Source organism: Lissotriton vulgaris, chromosome 4_1, assembly GCF_964263255.1.
Source record: "Lissotriton vulgaris chromosome 4_1, aLisVul1.2, whole genome shotgun sequence".
Taxonomy (NCBI): Eukaryota; Metazoa; Chordata; class Amphibia; order Caudata; family Salamandridae; genus Lissotriton; species Lissotriton vulgaris.
In genome coordinates, this window is record NC_141691.1 from 1579661908 (window position 1) to 1579682243 (window position 20336).

Consider the following 20336-nt stretch of genomic DNA (forward strand, 5'->3'; position numbering starts at 1 on the left):
GACCCACCCCCTAAGCTTGGGTCAACTTCTGGTGGGCCACCGCCCTCTGCACCCCCCACCCCGGCAGACCTCGCCTAGATCCTCTTCATCATACTAGACTCCTCCCTCACCATGACCCGACGGAATGACACCGTCGTCTCCACCTGCTTCAACACCCTTCACATCCCCCAAAACACCTTCAAGTGGATCCCCCCCGAAGCCAGAAAGACTGTCACCCACGCACTCATAACTAGCAGACTGGACTACGGAAACATCCTCTTCACTGGATTCAACAAATCTCTGCTGAACATCCAGACTGATCCTCTGCATCCCATGACATGAGCACATCACACCAGCACCTGCAAGACCTCCACTGGCTCCCCGTCGACAAGAGAGTAACCTTCAAGCTACTCACCCACGCCTTCAAATCCCTCCACAACACAGGACCCACATACCTCAACAAAAGAGTCTCCTTCCGTGTACCCAAAAGAAACCTCCGTTCTGCTAACCTCGACCTAGCAGAAATCCAGCACATATGCGAACCAGAACGGGTGGAAGAGCCTTCTCTTACATCGCAGGCAAAGCCTGGAATGAGCTCCCGATCAACCTAAGACGCTCCCCTACTCTGCACACTTTCAGGAAGAGCCTCAACACCTGGCTTTACGGCTGACTGGAGCTGCCCTCCCCCGCCCCAAGCCCACCAGCCCCTTGAGACCCTCAAATGTGAGTAGCACGCGTTCAACCCCCTGATTGATTGACTTGTTTTTCACCTTAGGAAGACTGGATGTACCAGAGGTTAGTTTATTACACTTAATAAAGCTAACTTCAGATTAGCATTAGCTAGGTAAATACTTCATACACTCATTGTTATAGATGTACAAAATCTAATTTAAAGCAACGTCAACATTTGTCTATTTGAGAAGCAGTTACTTTAGAAAGCCGCTTTTCCTGCCTAATGTTTCTGGTAGCCTTTCCAAATTGTCACTTGGCATCCTGTTGGCCCCCTGCAGGGAGGTGCCAAGCATAAATGTGGAAATTTTTGGGTACCTTCGTCAGAACACATCTGAATCAGTGGAATACAAAGGACTGCACCTGTTGCTGAACATTAGGAAAGGGAACCCAAGGACTGGACCAAATTCTACTTGTACCCAGGACAAGACGTGGACTCTAAGGGTCACTTGGCAGACCTCCTGTTAAAGAGCTGCAAGAAGCATACTGATTCCAACATCCCCACTGACTAGTTCCAACTAGATTAGCCCTGGAACCTCTTAATGGCTTCTTGGATACATTTCGAACCCCCCAAGAGGTGCCCACAAGGTCCCGGAATCTTGGCTGATGTTCTAGTGTACTATTCTGACCTGAATACCTGCAAAACTTAACACTTAGAAATGTTTTCAGAATTTTCCCCAGAGACTAGGACCGATTGCAAACTATAAACCACTGGTCGGACTCAACTAACAGGTTTACCCTACTGAATAGATTTTGTCTTCCAGAAAAGTAAGTCCATATAAAGGGAGGATTCACTAAAGTCAACATCGGACAGCATCCGACCGCCATTGAGACCTTTCTGGAGACACATTCTTGACGTTGTTCACTTGGAGCTTTTCCGCCATCAATGACAGTTCCAAATTTCCCACCCGAGAAGGGGATCCCACTTGTCCCCACATTTTACCATGTCGCAGTTATAGAGTACTCCTTCCATCTTGCAGCCTAACCTGCCGACGACCTAGCAAGGAGTAATTTTCTTAAGAAAATCTTTTAACTCAGAAGGTAAACCTTCCATCCGGGTAAACCTTCCACCAGCATAAACATGGTCCCTGCATCCGATCGGCAGTAGCTTGGGGTAAGCTTTAACGTTTGGCTGACTCAGTTCTAGGGCACTTGTCGCTCTGTGCTTTTAGGTGCCACTTTGTCTTAAAACTCCTAAACAAATAACACTCCGGGTCCCCACATATGATTTTGACATTTTGGTGTCAATCTGTCCATTACAATTTACTAATTTAGGACATTTTTAAAAATTAGAGTGGGATTTTGATTGTGTTGCGTTTTCTACTTTTTAATACTTAATAAATTTCTCCTAAGTGAAGCCTGTCTGGCTTGGCTGCAGCTACCAAGGGATGAGCTCAAGTTTAAAGTGACACTTAACTGGACCTGGCGCTTACTTGGTAGGGACTCACATCCATTTCAACTAATAAGCCACATTCTTACAGTCCCTAACCACAATTTGCACATTAGAATTCATGTTAATTGTTCAGAATGTAGCAGTCATCTCCCACTACCAATTTCCGGCAGATTAAAATATTACAACCATAAGCATGTCCTATGTTAAAAAAAGAAACCCATAAAAAGTAATGTGCACATTCCCATCTGAAGCTTCACTTTCCCACCAATCACTCATTGTGCAGTTATACAAGATTCACAGTTTATTACTCATACATTCAGTGCAATACACGATACCTGCATAATGAAGTGACGATGACATTGATTTGCTGGGCATAGGTCATCTTGGTCCAGGTGTTTTCTAAATTGTGACAAATATTCATTTTGCCGACTGATGTCTGTTGCTAGAATGAGGGAGCCTATTCGACGCTCCATCCGGTGCCTTAGAAGAAGAAAAATTAATTATAACAAAATGTAGAATAGATAATATAAATAGAAAATGTTCTAGTACTAATTAGATTTTGAATATCAAGCACAATTGTTTAAAGGACCATCTGAGTAATTTTAACTGAGCAGAAATTTTACTGATAGATTAATGGCAATTCGTTAAAAAAACGCGAGAAACTGAAATATGTCACTTTCCATAATGACAGATACATTTACTTGTAATATTGACTATTCCAAAGTGCTCTCATTACCATTTTAAATAAATGTTCAGATAGGAGGAAGGCTATTAACAAAAGCTGGAATCAATAAGGCCCTCACCAAAGGACCTAATTCACAAACTGCATATTGTAGCACATTCTAGAAAATGCTATTCACTGCCCTACAAGATTCCACTGGAGCATCACAAAGGGAGTAGGAAGGAACAATCTGTGTAAACCTTTTTAAAAAAGTCACAACCAAGGACTAAAAACAGGGAGGGTTGATATGGCTGCTGCAGAAAAGCTAAAATAGCTGACAAGTAACAGTTAACAGCGCCGAGGGCTAGGCCATGTCAAGCTAAGAATGCTCATGCTTGAGTGGCTGGTTGACCCAAGAATTGAGGTGCTAGAGTGGCTATGGCCGGACAAACCGTAATATTGTGGTCTTGTGACCTGTGGGGAATTCGACAGAGGGCCCTCAGAATGTAATCATTGAATTAGTTTTAACCTTGGGCTGATCTTTCGGCCCTGTTCTTAACATTTTTATCTTTTATATTTTTGACTCCTGAATGTAACTGATTGGATTATGTATTTGATTAATGTGCTATGCACTTTTACATTTTTCTCAAATCTTGGGACTTGTAATGTATGAGCAAATATGTATATTATACTTTTATGGTCATATGACTGAATAAGGTTGATTGATGAAAGATAGAATGAACAGCAAAAGCTGTCAACGGTCCTGGGAGAGGGTCCAAATGGTGTGAGGAATACTAGGCAATAAAACATGCCAAGGGCGAGAAACAGCCATTACAACGAAAACTTTACAACGTATGCCAACATAACACAACTACCATTACATCGCAATGCCATTACAACACATGGCATTACAATGCATATGCTTTTACTATGCATGCCTTAACAATGAATTTCGTTGCGAAGGCATGAATGGTAAACACACATGTATTTTTTATGTAAGTATAAAGTAAGTATAGGGTTAAGGGTGGGTTGGGGTGCCCAGGTTAATTTAAGGGTTCAGGGTTAATGTTGGCTTTGGGGTGCCAAGGGTAATTTTAAGTTTTAGAGTGGGTATGGGTTTTGGGGTAGTATGGGTAATTTAAGTTTCAGGGTTGGTTTGGGTTTTGGAGTGCCCAGGGTAATTTTACGTTTTAGGGTGGTAGGGGTTTGAGGATAGCAAGGGTATTTTAGGGGTTCAGATGGGTTTTGAGGTGCTAAGGGGAATTTTAGTGTTCAGGGTGGGTACGTGTTTTTTGGTGTCTGGGGTGATTTTTGGGTTTAGGGTGGGTTTGGTCTTGGGGTGCAGGGGTAATTTCTGGGCTCGGGGCGAGTTTGGGTTTTGAGGCGTCAAGAGTAATTTTAGGGTTAAGGAGGGTTTGGGTTGCTAATGGTAATTTTGGGGTTCAAGGTGGATTTGGGTTATTGGGTGGCGAGGGTAATTTTAAGGTTTATGGGGTATGGTTTTTGGGGTGCAAAGGGTATTTTGATGTATTTAAAAAATATATACAAATACACACACACACATATATAAACACACATACATACATATATATATATATATATATATATATATACACAAACACACATCTATACACACACATTTATACATACATACATACACACACACATATACCATTACTTACCTTTTCCACTTTTACAAAGTATATGCCTTTACCACACGTCTTTGCATTGTAATGGCATGTGTGGTAAAGGAATACGCAATGTAAAAGTATGCATTATAACGGTAACGCGTTGTAATGGCATGCGTTGTGTTAGCATACAATGTTACCCTTGTCGGACATGCGTGCCGAACATACCATCTGCACGGTCGCCATCAACCCCTGCAGATGCGCTACCCTCTGTAACAGAAGTGTGATTAAAAGCAATCTACACACCTGTCCACCCCGACTCTCCCTCCGACCCCTCTCTGACTGGTCTCTTAATTAACTGCCAATCGGCAGTAAAGCACGCCGCCGATATTGATGCTCTCATCCTTAAAAAAAATGTTGGTTTAGCAATTCTAACAGAATTATGGCTAAACGAATCCTCATCCCCATGCCTGAACCTCTTAGTCCCTTTCAACAATAACATTGACAGGCAACATAGCAAGAAAGGAGGTGGCATCGCCTGCATCTATAGCTCTAACCTTCTTGTCATGGAAACTCTGGCGGATACTACCGACTCCAGCGAATACTTCGCCCTCTCTATTTGCAGTAACTCCACCCAACTGTGCAACCTGCACATCTTATACCACCCCCCAGGCATGAATGACTCCTTCACTGACCACCTCATGGATATTCTCACAGCAAAGAGTTCCTCCAGCGCTAAAGACATTTTCCTTGGCGATTTCAACCTGTACTGGAACGATCCAAGGATCCTAATGTCAACGTCATGAAAGACCTCCTGGCCGATCAAGCCCTGACCCAATCTTGCTCACTCCCAACTCACTCGAAAGAGGCCACTCTTGACTAGATCATCTCTAAGGAATCAACAGTCAAGCTTATCTCTATAAACCCCTGTGACTGGTCTGACCACCACCCCATCGCCTTCCTACTACCGGACACCCACAAGACCAGGGCACAGCAGCCGGTGATTCCTAAACGCTGGGTCAGAGACACCAAGAACCTAGACCCCAGAGAACTTGAGGCTCAGTGCATATCTGACCTCCCCCCCTCGCATATCACAATGGTCATTGACCTTAACAATCACTACTCTTCGACTATATGGAGCATTCTGGATGACCTAGCCCTACTAAAACTAAAAAGAACCCAAATCAAAGATAGAAACCCCTGGTTCACTAGATCCACCAACAATGAGAGGAGATCCCACCGGCAATCCAAAAGAGTCTGGAGACAGCACCCCTCCGCGGCACATCTAAAACTTCTCCGCCAGGCCAGAAATACCTACAACAGGAACATCCTCAACTCAAAAAAAAGAATTCTTCAGATCGGAACTGGAGAACACCAAGAACAGACCCCGCAAACTCTTCGAACAGGTCAAACACAAATCCAACAAACTGGCCAAAATATTGAAAGAAAACCCCAAGTCTCTAATATCATCTGAGGAAGTCTCATTTTTTGCAGACAAAATCAAAGCCTTAGGTAACATCGTTAGTTCTGCGTCATACTCTCCACCCCCTCCTGACCTGCCTCCTCCTTCCATGCCGCCCGACAGGTTTCACCTAAGAATCACGCACACTGGACTGACTTCACACTCTACCACGAAGACTCCGACTCCAAAATCCTATCTACCTTAAACCCAAATAACCCATTCAACGACCCGCTCCCTCCCAACTGCCTAGCTGCGGCGCAATCCATTATTCCTAGCGGGACTGCAATAATTAACGCCTCTCTCTGACAGGGATCGATTCATGAGTCTCTGAAAGCCGCCAAGTCCTCCCCATTCTCAAAAAGCCGTAGCTGGATCCAGCCTACCCTGACAACTTCAGACCCATTTCCAACATCCCTCTTAGCTAAAGAGTTGGAGGAGTGAGTGCAACTGCAGCTAAGTCAACACATCAACAACCTCCACCTACTCGATGACTTCCAATCCGGATTCAGACCGGGACAAGCACTGAAACCACCATGCTCCATTGTTGAGGTTGCCCTCCAAGCCCTTGACCAAGGCAAAACATGTCTCCTAATCCTTCTAGATCTATCCTTCGACATGGTCAACATGGAAAGTTAATCGAACGCCTCAAACTCAGGATGGGATTAGATGGCTCTGTCCTAGAATGGTTTAGATCCTTCCTCCAAACCAGATATCAGATTCCTAAATAATGGCAACCTGTCTGCTCCCTCTCCGGTCACGATTGGAGTCCCTCAAGGATCAATGCTGTCCCCCCACCCTCTTCAACCTTTACCTAGAACCGCTTGCTGAAGTCCTACGAACTGCAAATATCTCCTACCATATGTACGCTGACATCCCTCAGATCTACATCGAAATCTCATCCCTCGATGAGATTCTCTCCCTGAATGAGGCCGTGGAGCTGACCGTCCAATAACTCGGCTCCAATCACCTGAAACTCAATGCAAAGAAAACAGACTTTCTCCTAATTTTCCCTCCAAAAACCGTCCCTGAGATTCAGATATGGATTAAGGCCATCACAGCCTTAAATTGCCCACCGACCATCGTGGACCCTTGACTGCAACTTGAACATGTGGGACCACTTCAACTCGATGGCCAAATCAGCCAGATTCCACCTGAGCTACCTATGGAAACTGAAACCCTTCCTTGATGCTCCCGACCTAAAAATGGCAGGTCAAGCACTAGTCCTCTCTAGACTAGAATATGGCTGTTCTACCCTCTCAGGTTTACCCAAGATCTCCCTGGCACCTTTAAAAGCCTGCCTCAACGCGGAACAAGGAAATTCATTCACATTTCACTACACCTGAAAGCGCTGAACTGGTTTCCTCTTGAGGCCAGAATACAGCTTAAGCAGGCATGCATCACACACAAGGTTTTATATTCAAATTCCCCTGCATATCTTGCAACTTGTGGCATCCGGAGGAATCAGAAACTCATGGTCCGCCAGAGACCTCTTACTCCAGCCTGCACGTTTTCGGGGGAAAAAATAAAAAGTACAACAGGATTTCGCTGGGCCGTGCCAAGAATATGGAACTCTCTCCCACCCGCCATCAGAAGAATCCCCTCTCTTGCACGCTTAAAAAAGGAGGCCAAAACCTTCCTTATGGGTAAATTCCTCGTTTAAACTTTTACCTTCAACCGCCACAGAGATCCTGATCAATTTCCGGCTATTGCCTCCCTCTGATGACATTAGTCACCCCACCAAGAAACCGTGGGCCTTGTCTTGAGTAACTGTAATGTAAACTGTACATATGCTTCCCCTCCATCCCTTATGTATCCAGCACCCCACCCCCTCCAAATCGATTGTATACTCTTAGGATTTTCATTCCTTTTGTACTACTCTATGATTCTGTAAAGCGCTCTGATATCATAACGGGTCAAGTTTGCGCTCTATAAAACACAAAATTAAATAAATAAATAAAATGTCATAATCGCCAATAGCAGGTGTAGACCGCTGTAATAGATACACATCTGCCAAAATCACATCACAAACTTAGGGAGGAAGATAGAAAACCTTGAACTGTCACTGCTCAAGTTCCAGGCATGAGGGTGGAGAGAGTGCAAGTTCAGATGCAGAACCTTGCCCTGTTGCTGCGACAGGAGGTCCTTCTGAAGGGACAGACTGACCAGAGGACAGATGCTCATACTCAAGAGTTCGGTATACCCTACTCCCCATGCCCAATCTGAAGCCACTAGTATGACCTGCGGCGGGTTGGTCCTGATCTTTCATAGAACTCTGGGCAAGAGCGGTATTAACAGAAAGGTGTACAGGAGTCGGGAGATCCGCTCGAAACGAAACTGGTCTTCCAGCGAGAGCCAATTTGGAAACTTCAGTGCTACCATTCCCTCTCCAGGATCCAGAGAAGACAGAACCTGAGCCAATGCGTTTATCTTGAATTTCTCTTTTCTCAGGAAGAAATTGAGTGTGTAGATCTAATGTAGGATAAAGGCCTCCACCATTCTTCACCACCTCTTGATGGCTCCCTTGGCCAAAAGAGCCTGCACTTCCAGGCGGAGCAAGAAGAGCTGCTTCTCTGTCTGCTGTTCTTGGGATGGTGGGAGAGGCTGAGGTATTTCTACAAATGAAAAGGCCTACCCCTTTCCAGGGCCTGAGGAACTTACTTTGTTGGAGTAATCTGAAGACTATTGGAGTATTTGGTGCCTGATCCTGCTGCCAAGGAGGAAGCTGTGCAGGATATTAAGCATGTTAAAGGGGCTTGGAGGCTGTGTCTGCCAGAGGGGCAGGGGACTGATAGCACACTGGGACTGGCACCTGTGTCCATGTTGGGCTCCGCAGCTCCATACTCCAAAGGATAGGGCAGGATGTTGGACTGGGTATAGCTGGTACTGTAGACAACCAAAGTTGCCCCTTCAACGTTCGCATTAGGGGCAGAAGAACTGCTGTTGTAGCCAGGTCAAAAGGGATCTGGCAGTGATCCTAACCCTCCCAAATGTGCAGCATCGCCATGGTCACCAATTGAAGGGCAATGCATCATACTCTCTACCCCCTCCAAAGGACCGTAACCTGGCATGGCGACAGAGCCACTGTCGAAACCATGGCTCAACCCAAGTAGTCTGTAGTGTTCAGTTCACTCTCAACTCTTTGCCGCATCCCTGCAATCCGCCAAGGTTATGCTGAGGGTGGTATAGCCATCCTCAGGTAGCAGGGGAAGAAGATGTGCAACTGAGTCCAACAATGCTTTGGAATAATTGCCCAAAAGGCATACAATGTTTACCCATGCAAGAAAAGGATGGTTAAAGATAATATGCACTTCCCAAAGGTGTTCAGCCTCTTGGATTCCCTGTCTGGTGGAGCAGTAGGGAAAGAGTTTGGGTTAATCTTTGCTTGAGAGGCCTATACCATCAGACTCTCAGAGAAGGGGTGCTGGGAGAGGAAGGCTGGATCTCCTGTGGTAGGACAATGTCGATAGGCAATCATTCAGTGTACAGAAGACACTGTGCATGGTTTCACCCAGGCTCCCAGGAGCACAAAAGTAAAGGTTTTATTAAATAGAAGCAGGGGATTAGGGGAGCTTGCTCCAGGTAGCAGCACCTCTATCAACCTCGGCAGCTGGAGATCAAGGACTTCAGCCAACCTGTGCATCACAGTGGCAAAAGAAGCACCTTCCTCCGAAGCCTAGGCCGGAAAGGCAAAGCATGCCAGAGTCTGTGGAAGTATGAAAACCACTAGTATCACCCAGCTCTTCATATCAATTTTCCTTTTCAGTGTCCTCCTCATCTCCCCTCTCAGGAAAGTAGGGTCTGTCAATGGTTGGAAGGTCCAGGGGACGGTAGTGGCAGGACGGCACCAGCATCAACTTCGAGTGGCACAGGGGCAGCATAGGGTCTGTATTGGGAATTAGGATTGGCTCTTCAAGCTACAGGGGTTGATGGAGGCACCCATTGTGACGTTAATCAAGATCCTGAGGGCCCAGCTGCTGTTAAAGTTAAACCTACCACCAGTAACCCAGCAGGGGCATCTCTTGGTTCTGTGGGGCCTGTAGGCATACCAGAGGGAGTCGTGGCTCAAAGATGGAATGTATGCGGTCATAGAATTCACCCAGTTTGACAGGCATCACGCCTGTTCTTGGAAAATCGGGGTAGCCCAGAGCAGGCCCTGACGCAGACTCCGCAGGTGGAGTGCTAGAGTGGGGCCCAGAAGTATGAGGTCAAGAGGGGGCAATCTAAAAAAGCTCAAACATTTTCTCGTGTTTCTTAGACTTACTTAGCTTCTGCCAGGAAGTCTTAGAGCTGGAATAAGACAGCCCGCGGGAACAGCTCAAGAAGCAGTACTCGGTCTTCTTTTTCAGCAGCACCAGGAGGTTCATCGTCTGCTTTTAAATGCCCTTCAGGTTCATCGACTTACACGTGTCGCAGGTCTTGGAGTTGTGTCCAACTCCAATCAGAGACAGACCAAGTTGTAATTGGACACAGACATCTGCCTGTTACAATCTTTGCAAGCCCTGAAGGTTTAGCAGGGGAAAAGGACCTAGCACAATGGGACGCGGAAGATGCTGAGCTAAACAATGCCACCTACTGGCGCGTAGAGGTGCAGCTCAATATTTTCTGGTTCCAGTCTGACACCTGTGGAACATGCTAAGGTGAGGAATTTGTTGTTAGAAGTGTCCATCAGAAAATGGGGAATACTTACTACAAAATGTGAGAGGGTTAAGGAGGCATTTAAGGAAGGCATACATCCATCCACAAAGCAGTGAGTCCATTGCTATTCACAAACAGCACTATTGTTACTACAGACTAAAAGGACCCAAAACTGTTGTAAATGTACTCCAGTTCAGACCTCAAAGTAGTCTAACATCACACAAAGCCAATCATTGGTACTGCCACTTCGCCTAAAGTAAATGATGGAGTCAGGGACTTAAAATGTAACCCTATATAAAATAATGTTTAACAAAATACAATTTATTTCAACTTTTAAAAAAAAACGATATAAAATAAATGTAATATTAGAATGATATATAAATAAAAATAAATCCTAAAATTTTTTTATGACTAATTTAAAACTAAACTTTTTAAAATTAATTAGACAACTTTTAGCAACTTAATACCTAAAAGAAATATATATTTTACGTTGGGTACGTATTTTTCAATAAATGTTAAAACATAACTGATTTACTAGGATTAAAATAATTATAAATGGAGAATATTGCTATAGCATTTTTATTGTGCTCTACATTTAAAATAAATATCAATTCCTTTACATTAATATTTAACAAAAATATTTAATATCCTATACTTCACCAAAGGACGATCTCTTCCCAGACTATGTAGCTATCCACCTATGTGTAAAAAGTTACCAGTAGTAACTTTACACTCTTAAAGCACAGATTACTACATGTGTAACAATCTATCTGTAAGAGACATTAGTTAGTGATAGATTCCTTGCCTTAGAATATCCCCAGGCGTCAGACTGGATCCGGAAAGTTTTGCGAGCAGTACCCCTGCGCGTAAGTAGGTGGCATTGTGGGGCTACGTGTCCGTCGCTGGGGTCGTATGTGCTGAGATGACGTCACGGAGACTACTTAGGCGCCACCCATGCACACTGACGTCAGTTCTGTACACGACTTCGAGGCAGTCGGATCGGGGGATCGATCGCCATGTTGAGTAGCTTGGGATACCAATATCTTCGTGCCCAATCCAGAGCCACAAGGATGACTTGGGCCCGGTCGCGCCGAACCTTCTTCAGCACTCTAGGCAGAAGTGGTGTAGGCGGAAAGGTGTACAATAGACCACAACTCCACTCACGATGAATAGCGTCACCGAGCGAGTGCCGCCTTGGAAATTCCAATGCGCAGAACTGATGACATTGCGCGTTCTCCTCGGTGGCGAATAGATCTAACCACAGCTCTCCCCACTGCAGAAAGAGACCTTGTGCCATGTTAGAGTTCAGACGCCATTCGTGATCCATCAAGCACAGGCAGCTGAGTTCGTCCGCCCTGGCGTTCAGAGAACCTGCCAGGTGTTGAACCAACAATAAATGTCTTAATGTTCCAGCCATGTCCAGAGGCGCAGAGCCTTCTGACAGAGTCCAGGAGCCCACCCCGCCCTGTTTAATGCAGTACCACATGGCGGTGGTGTTGTCAGTGAACACCTGTACCACACTTCCCCGGACAGAGGGAAGGAATGCCTTCAGTGCAAGTCGGATCGCCCGAAGCTCCAAAAGGTTGATATGGAATTGGAACTCTCCCGGAGACCAGAGGCCTCTGATCTCCGTATCTCCTAAGTAGCCACCCCATCCCAGGAGGGACGCATCCGTCACCACTGCGTGCTCCGGTTGGGGAAGGGAGCGGGATCTGCCATTTACCCAATCGCAATTCGTGAGCCACCACTGCAATTGTCGTGCAGTGCCCTCCGAGATCTGAACGTGATTGGACAGGTTGCCCTGATGCTGTAATACAAAAAGTAGTAAAGAAGGGGGGTAACCCAATAAACCCTTGCAAGCTTGGGCAGATAATATATCACAAAAAATTGCCAGCAAATGATTTATTTAACACTCTTAAACGCAGCATTCGGGATTTCTAATGAAAAGAGTTTTAAATCCTAACTGTAAACATCAGTTGCTGTATTGTATTTAAAAAGTCCAATTATTTAGGACGGCACAAAAATCACAATGCAAGGCTACCACACTAGCCAAACAAAAAGAAGAAGAAGCAACACAAAGGAATTATGTATCAAAATTGTTTTTATTTTGAAACAATTATAAGGGTTATTCATCAGTTGATAGAATGAAACATAAAAAATTCAAATGTACAAGGAAAACATTCATTGGTCCAACAGTACAAAAGAATACGTCCCAGCTGTTACATATGATGCAATGACTACTGCTAAATTCGCAGTGAGGCACTGAACGCAAGTTGTCAATACTAGCAGGAGTGGACGTGAAGGTCAACGTTTCGGTCTTATCAAGATTAGTTACAAGACCATCATCAGGACGAATTTATAGGTATGAGCCGATGACCCTAGTAGAGGATAGAGGAGAAGCCCGCTATAACCAACAGTCACGTTTGAAAAATTTCATAGATTTGATTTCATTGGAAAACAGACGTGCTTCTACCGGTCAATTCATCGCCTCTCCGCGAATTGACCGGTAGAAGCACGTCTGTTTTCGACCTTAGTGAAGAGACGAACAAATATTATAGAGATCCTCCATGAATATAACGTTGATCCAGAGACAAAGAATCTTGATCCAGAAACCTCATTGAAGTCGTTCAGTGAAAACCTGCTACCAATTAAATCAAATCTATGACATTTTTCAAACGTGACTGTTGGTTATAGCGGGCTTCTCCTCTATCCTCTACAAGGGTCATCGGCTCATACCTATAAATTCGTCCTGATGATGGTCGGTAAATAACCGAGCCCCTTCTGTAAAACCCTCTCTTCCTCCTGAGTGAGTTGGCGTGTTGACAGATTTACCACCAGGCTTACTTCCTGTTGGTTGTGCTCCTGGTGTCCATCCCTTGTGTTGGGATTTCCTCCCATTGGACTCTCTTGTCTGGTCCGTTGCCTCTCTTTTTTCCTCGCCCTCTGCCCCAGCCTCTGTCTAAAAAAGGTTGTTTTCCACCTTGTGGGGCAAATTGTGGCGGGTATTGGTGGCCAAACTGTGGTTTTGTCTGTGGAAAGGACGGATATTGCCAGAATGGGGGTCCCTGGTAGGGGGATGTGGATAGTTGTATTGACCACGTCTACCCCCTCTACGTTGATGGGGCTGCCAGTCATCTCCACTTGAGTTACTGTCACTGTTTGAGCCTCTCCTTGAAGAAGTAGTGCTTGAATCTGAGAGGTAACCTGTTCCTGAAGGAACATAGTCTGCTTTCAGGTACGGGTATACCTTTTCCTTCGCAAAGCGTTGATGTCCTTCTGCAGTTTTGTGATTTTTTGTTTCATAAGGTATTCCTTATGGTCCGCTAACTCCTTATTTAGTTCAGCTAGCTTAGTTTTGAAACCCGGGTTTGGGACAGCGCTCTTTAGTGCACTCTCTGCATTTTGTATGCGTATCAGTAATGCATCAGCTAGTCGTTTGGCTGTGTTTACAATCAGAATTAAGAGGTCATGCGTGCACTTCCAGGATATTTGTGGCCATTCTATTTTGAACTGGCCATCTTCCCAGAATATTCTAGGGAAGTTTTTTACGATTAGCCAGTGTGGTGCGATCTTGGCCTTGAAATATTCCGCCATGAGTGCGCCATGGGGGGTGATTCTCACCCATTCTCTTTTTAAATCTGAGAGAGTCTGCCAGTCAGCAGAATTGCTTCCTGTGGCACTTTCGTACTGTAGACCCAGAATGGAGGGTGTCCTAAGTATTGCTGCTGCATAATCTTCCCTGAAGCTCAAAACTTGGCCATCCATTTTCTAGTGGCTAGAGAACTATGGGAGTGTAGATGAAGGGTAAAAGCCACCCTAATCTGAATTCACCTAACCTAATAATACAGTGAGTATTTACATCAACATATCCCCTTTTTAGTTAATAGAGGAATTTAATGAACACTGCATTAGGGCAACTGCCCCCCCCCTTCCCTCCCCCCTTTTTCTCTGTTACATAGTGGTTAGATTCACCCTAAAGGACACCACCACTGGCCCAACACTGTATGAAACTGCGGGGACTACGGTAAGCAGGCCCCAACATACCATCAAGAGGAAGGTCTGGCCGGTTTACATAACACAACTTTAGCATTAGGCATCAACAATGGCTGGCTGATCCATTGTGTCATGGCCGCCTACTTAACCACACCTCATGACCTTTTTATGCACATTGTTAGGAGCACTGACTGAACGGGTAATACTGGATTTATATAAAACACACCGCTATGAGCTCCTACTTAATTTGCATACTGGAGCCAGACGGTGAGATCGACCATGTTTAATTACGGTTGTTTAATCATTAAACACTAACTTAGCACCCACACTGCCAGACCACTCAACTGTGTCATGGCCGCCCACCTCACTGCATTAATCACATGACCTGCTTAAGGTGCATTGTCATGAATCCCAGTTTGAACTTTCAACCAGTAGTCACATGACTAGAACGACCAATTAAAATCCACGGCCTCCGGGGATCCGGTTACCTCCCGGACTCGGCGGCGCGGGGTTGGTCGAGCAGCTAACTACACGGGCTACTACAAGTAAGTGAAACTCATGTCAGAGGATGGTTTATAGTATATGGGCATCCTCGATCAGGTCTTTGCGTAATGCGACCCTTGAGCTTAGTGTGGCAGGGACCGGGAGGTAATTTAGCACCTTGACCCGGCATCCAATGTCGACCGCAGTCAGGATTTTTTCAAAATGTTGGGGGATCTGCTAACGGGGCGCGCCATCCAGCTCACATAGACAGGGGCAGGGGGAGAGAGCGCTACCATTGCCCGGTCCTTTTGACAGCCTGTCATGCTATGCACTGCGTGTAGTGTGTAAGTGTGATTACCCCTTAAACCACCATGCAACTCGGTCCTTAATCCTGACCAAACAAACACACTGCGTCTTATGGAAATATACGCACTCACTACAACATGACCAGTCATCTAATTTAACTAATCCTCCTCGAGGGTGGTTACCCACGGCGTCACATTCCCTTCACAATACGTTTCGCCTTATGGGGTAAACTCCGGAGAAATGCATGCATTTACTTGATAGGTCCCACGTATTCACGCCATTACGGGCTCCAGGCTCTTATAAAACTGGTTAAGCTATGGCATGGGTAGGTGACTAAGAGCAGCTGCTTAATGACATTAAGTTCTAACTAGTCTAGATAACCGACACCTCAGCCCAGGTGGTGATCCCACAACAAACATCCTGGTAACAACATGTTTCCTCTCGCACTTAGCCAAAACTCTGGATGTCAAAACCCGATGTACAGGCCGTCGGGTACTGTGGTTACATGCACATTTAACCCAGTAGGTGAGTCGAATGCTCTATCCACCTAAGTCATTGCTATTGCTGGTTTTTATTAAGTATCTCCACAGGGGCATGTTCACATCCTTGCTCACAGAGGAGTAACTTCAACACTGTCCTTGTGATTTTAACTCACATGCTAGCTGCACCCGATCTAGCAGGACACCTTGTATGTACATAGTCACCTTTTGGTTTGTTTAATAAGAGACCTGTTGTGATCTGCTCTTTTGTCTCCAAATCCAGGTAAGTGAATTGCAAAACAGGTATTACACATGGATAATTTTCTATGGTAGATCATTTTGTTTTTATGTATTAGATACTCAGGGAGATCACACTCACGTAGAAAGTTTTTTTCGAAGATAAACTTATCATATAGATCCTGAAGAATCTCTAGTTAATACACATATGCGAGAAACAGGTCTACAGTCTAGAATACACACTGTACTGAGTCTCCTAATGGGAAACATAACGTTCCAGCGAGTACCGGTTAGATTTTCATTTTAATTAGAGCAGGAGACCCCCAGAATAAACTTGATCCTGGTACTCCTAGCCCTATTTTAACTCACACAACACATCTACGATATTCTGGCCCCACACCCTCACTTCATCTAAGCAGTTGGATTGGAGATCTCCGCCAAAGTGCCCCTCTTTGAGGTGTCGCTCGTTGGGTATTGCACCCCGACCCAACGAGGAGCAGCCCAGATGATGAAGCATGACACCTGTAAGGGTGTGTGAGGGCATTACATCCAACAAAATGGATGCCCAACTGCATGACTTATTGAACTCTACAGCATCCAGAAACACCAGCGTGACACGTACATTCACTATCCCTAGGAACAGCTCAGCCCTTTTTGTATTACTCACAATTTCAGGGCAACCTCTGAGTCTGGACCTATCACACCATAGGAGTGACAACTGCCCTACTAAACAAACCCTCCCCCTTGTTGTAAACTGCCCTGATGCTGTGCCCACTGGAACCTCAGGTCCCACTGCAGAGCCTGCGTGTGCCATCTGGCATGCTGCACTAGCAGGAGGCAGAAGGCAATCAGGCCAAGGAGCCGGAGGGTCATCCTGACTGAAACCCGGGAATTATAGCCTGAATATCCCGGACTCGCTGCTCGGGAGGATAAACCCGAAACTGCGTCGAACCCAGAACCACTCCAATGAAGGGGAGCTTCTGAGAGGGGCTCAGGTGTGACTTTGGCACGCTGACGGAGAACCCCAGCAAATGCAGGAGGTCAGCCGTAGTCTGGAGGTGGGTGACAACTGCCTGGGGCGAGCCACCTTCAACAACCAGTTTTCAAGGTAGAGGAAGACTGACACCCCTGACCTGCGCAGATGAGCTGCGACCACTGCCATCACTATCGTGACCACCCGAGGGGCGCTGGTAAGGCTGAAGGGGAGCACAGCAAACTGAAAATCCACCTCGCCTACCGTGAACTGCAGGTAACGCCGGTGGGCCGGCAGGACGGGGATGTAAAAATAGGGACCAGAAAGTAGTGGGAACAACAACCACACCCTACTTCTGGCCCAGGAACACGCTCGATGGACCCTTGGCCAAGAGGGCCATGACTTCCTGCTGGAGAAGCGCAAAGTGATCCCCCGACATGCGGTGGAACTGAGGTGGCATGGCCGGGGGGTAGACTCGAAGGGGAGGGTGTAACCTCTCTGGACGAGTTGCAGCACTCACCTATCGGAAGTGACAGAACGCCAATGGGGAAAGTGATGATGAATCCTGCCACCCACTGGCGTGGGGTGCACCCCAAAGCTCAGACTAGGAAGGCTTTGAGGCGGATGTCGTGGTGGCGGAAGCGGACTGGCCCTCACGCCGGCCCCCGGAGCCGCCATGGCAGCCTCCACGCCCATGGGCACGCTGAGTTGAGTTCTGCGCAGGCTTTTGACTGAAAGAACAGGCGCCTCTTCCTGGCCACGTAAGGAATGAAAAGTAGACGTGGCCGAGCGTGTGGCAGAAATGCCCAAGGACTTGGCAGTAGCTCGAGAGTCTTTAAAACGCTCCAGCGCACTGTTGGCCTTATCATCAAACAGGCGAGTAACATCAAAGGGCATGTCCATGAGCGAGCTCTGGACATCCGGGGAGAACCCGGTAGACCTCAACCAGGCATGGCGACGAAGTGCCACAGTCGTTCAAATCGCCCTACCGAGAGAGGCCGCGATATTCAAGCCACAAAGAATGGCGAATTTAGCCCCGTCCTTCCCGGCCACAGCCAGGACCTCCTCAGAACACTGGGGCAACACCTCTGCAACGGTATCCCACACCGCGTGGGAATAGCAGGCCAATAGACATGCAGTGTTCACCGAATGCAGCCCAGGCTGGCCGACGAGAACAACCACTTGCCGAACTGCTCCAGCTTCTTAGAGTCCTGATCTGGCAGCGCCGTGGGGAAGGCGCTCTGGGATGTCGAAGCTTGAATGACCAGATCTCGGGTGTAGGATGAGTGGTCAGAAAGGCAGGATCACCTGACGCCTGGCGACGTTCTTATCCACAGGCGCCCGTTGCCGGCCACGACTAAGTGCCCAACAAGATATCAGTGAGGGCGTCATTGAACAGTAGCAGCGGCTCCGATGAAGTGGACGCTGACTGGAGCACTTCAGTGATGAGGATAGTTTTCAAGGCCACCGTAGGGAGATCAAGGTTAAGGACCTCAGCTGCCCGACGGAGCACCACCGTATACGAGGCACCTTCCTCTGTAGTGGATGGAGGAAAGGCTAACCCCGGGTCAGAGGAGAAGTCGAGGTAACTGGCTTCCTCCAAGTTGTCCACCCAATCTTGCTCGAAGTCACACTTGTAGGAGAGTAGGATCTGCTTACTATGGTTACCCTCGCTTTTTGCTGGTGTTTCACTGTTTTTCCGACTTTAGTCTGGCTGGGGCCCTGCTATTCAAAACCCCAGCCTAGCTGCTTCGTCTCTAAATTGATTGCATGTACTTTAGGTACACTCCAGATTGATTACTGGGTTACCCTTGTGAGTCCCTAGTATATGGTACCTTATTAACCAAGGGCACAGGTACCCCAGAGGCCTAACAGGGGCTGAAGCATTTATTTTGCCACCCCTGGGAAGCCTTCCAAAATGACACCACAGGTCTGCTACTGCAGCCTGGGTAAGGTGGTGCTTGCACCCCTTACTAGGGTATAGGCTACCTATATCTACCTTTAATAACAGACACATATAAACCTATAAGTCACTCCTATGGCAGGCCTTGACAATCCTTAAGGAAGAGTGCTTGGTGGTTTTGTGTGAGATGGTGCCCAAGCATGAGCGGAGCCCCTCTGCAGCTTTCGGAATCACTACTCTGTAGCTGTTCTGTGATACAGCCATACTGTATACTCAAGTGCATTATAACCTCGCAGTAAATGCTAACTTTGGAATGGTTGCATCAGAACATGTTGTGTTTGGTGTCAAACACTTTGGAATCCTACCCCCTGCCAATTCTGGCGGTGGGTGTAGAATTCCACCGTTCTAGAGGGAGGAGACATGTACACACTTACCTGTCGAGTAATAGTTTAAAAGAGCCCCAGCATCACAAAATGGATGCTGCAGCCACAGACATGAGTCTGACCTCCTGCTGCTGGACGAAACTCCGGCAGGGGAGGCCTGGACAATAAGTTTCCTGTCACAGGGAGGTGTAACCACCTCCTTAGACAGGCTTTAGTGTATTGGGGCTAGGTGAGTGCATTCAGTGAAGGCTCTTCAGACAGTGCGGGGGGCACACTTGGTGTCCCTGTGCATACCTCAGTTCAAACTGTTTGCAGTGGCACTCAGCCCCTGCTCTGGCGCGAAACTGGACAAAGGGGAAGGGGTCTAACCACCCCCTCCCCAGGTCCTCCCATAGGTGGGACCTTAGAGTAAGTCCAACCCCTAAACTTAGTATAAGTCTAGGAACCCAGTCCTTAAGATCTTAGATTACCCTGTACGAAACTCTGCAACATATATCCTGGAACTTCAACATTCTATTTCGACTAGAAGACGGAAGGATCTCCCTTGGGGTCAAGGAGTGACTCCCCTGTTCAAACAGGCACTAATGAAGCATCTTGCCTGTCTGCATTTCCAAGGTTCCCGCCGGAACCTGAAGGTTTTGCGACAAAGGACACAGACTTCCAGACATCTCCAAGACCGACGCGAGATCCCAGCAAAGCAGAGACCTATAGCCATCACAAGAGACGTGGGACCGGAACTCCTGGACGCGGCGCACATTTGCAAGTGCACCTACTTCCCGAGCTTTCCCGAAGTTGTCCATTGGGCTACTCGTAGTCCAGGCCCTGAGCACCATCTGCACCAAAGATTGTGGGCCTACACTCCACGAGTGTTCTGTGGGCTCGCTTCTAGCATTTCGGCTCGAGGTCCCTTTGCGATCCCTGGTCCATCGACTGGTGGGTCTCCACAAAGGTAACTTTTGTTTCTTGGGCTTCGCTGGTTGCTCCAGACGAGCCCCGACTCCCCTCCAAAGGGTGAGTCCCTTAGACCTTGCTGGTCTGCTCCGAAGCCAATATTTGCATTCTGTGTGGGTTGCTGTTGCCAAGGCTTGTTGC

The 20336-nt window shown here is 46.8% G+C and overlaps 1 protein-coding gene across 1 annotated transcript in view; it reads right to left on the reverse strand.

Annotated features, from left to right (window-relative positions):
- Positions 1-20336, reverse strand: part of PDE7A (phosphodiesterase 7A) — a 1213253-nt gene that overhangs the window by 316647 nt on the left and 876270 nt on the right. Inside the window, exon 11 of the mRNA XM_086965809.1 lies at positions 2437-2581. Coding sequence (XP_086821935.1) covers positions 2437-2581 — 145 coding nt within the window. The remainder of the gene's footprint in view (positions 1-2436; positions 2582-20336) is intronic.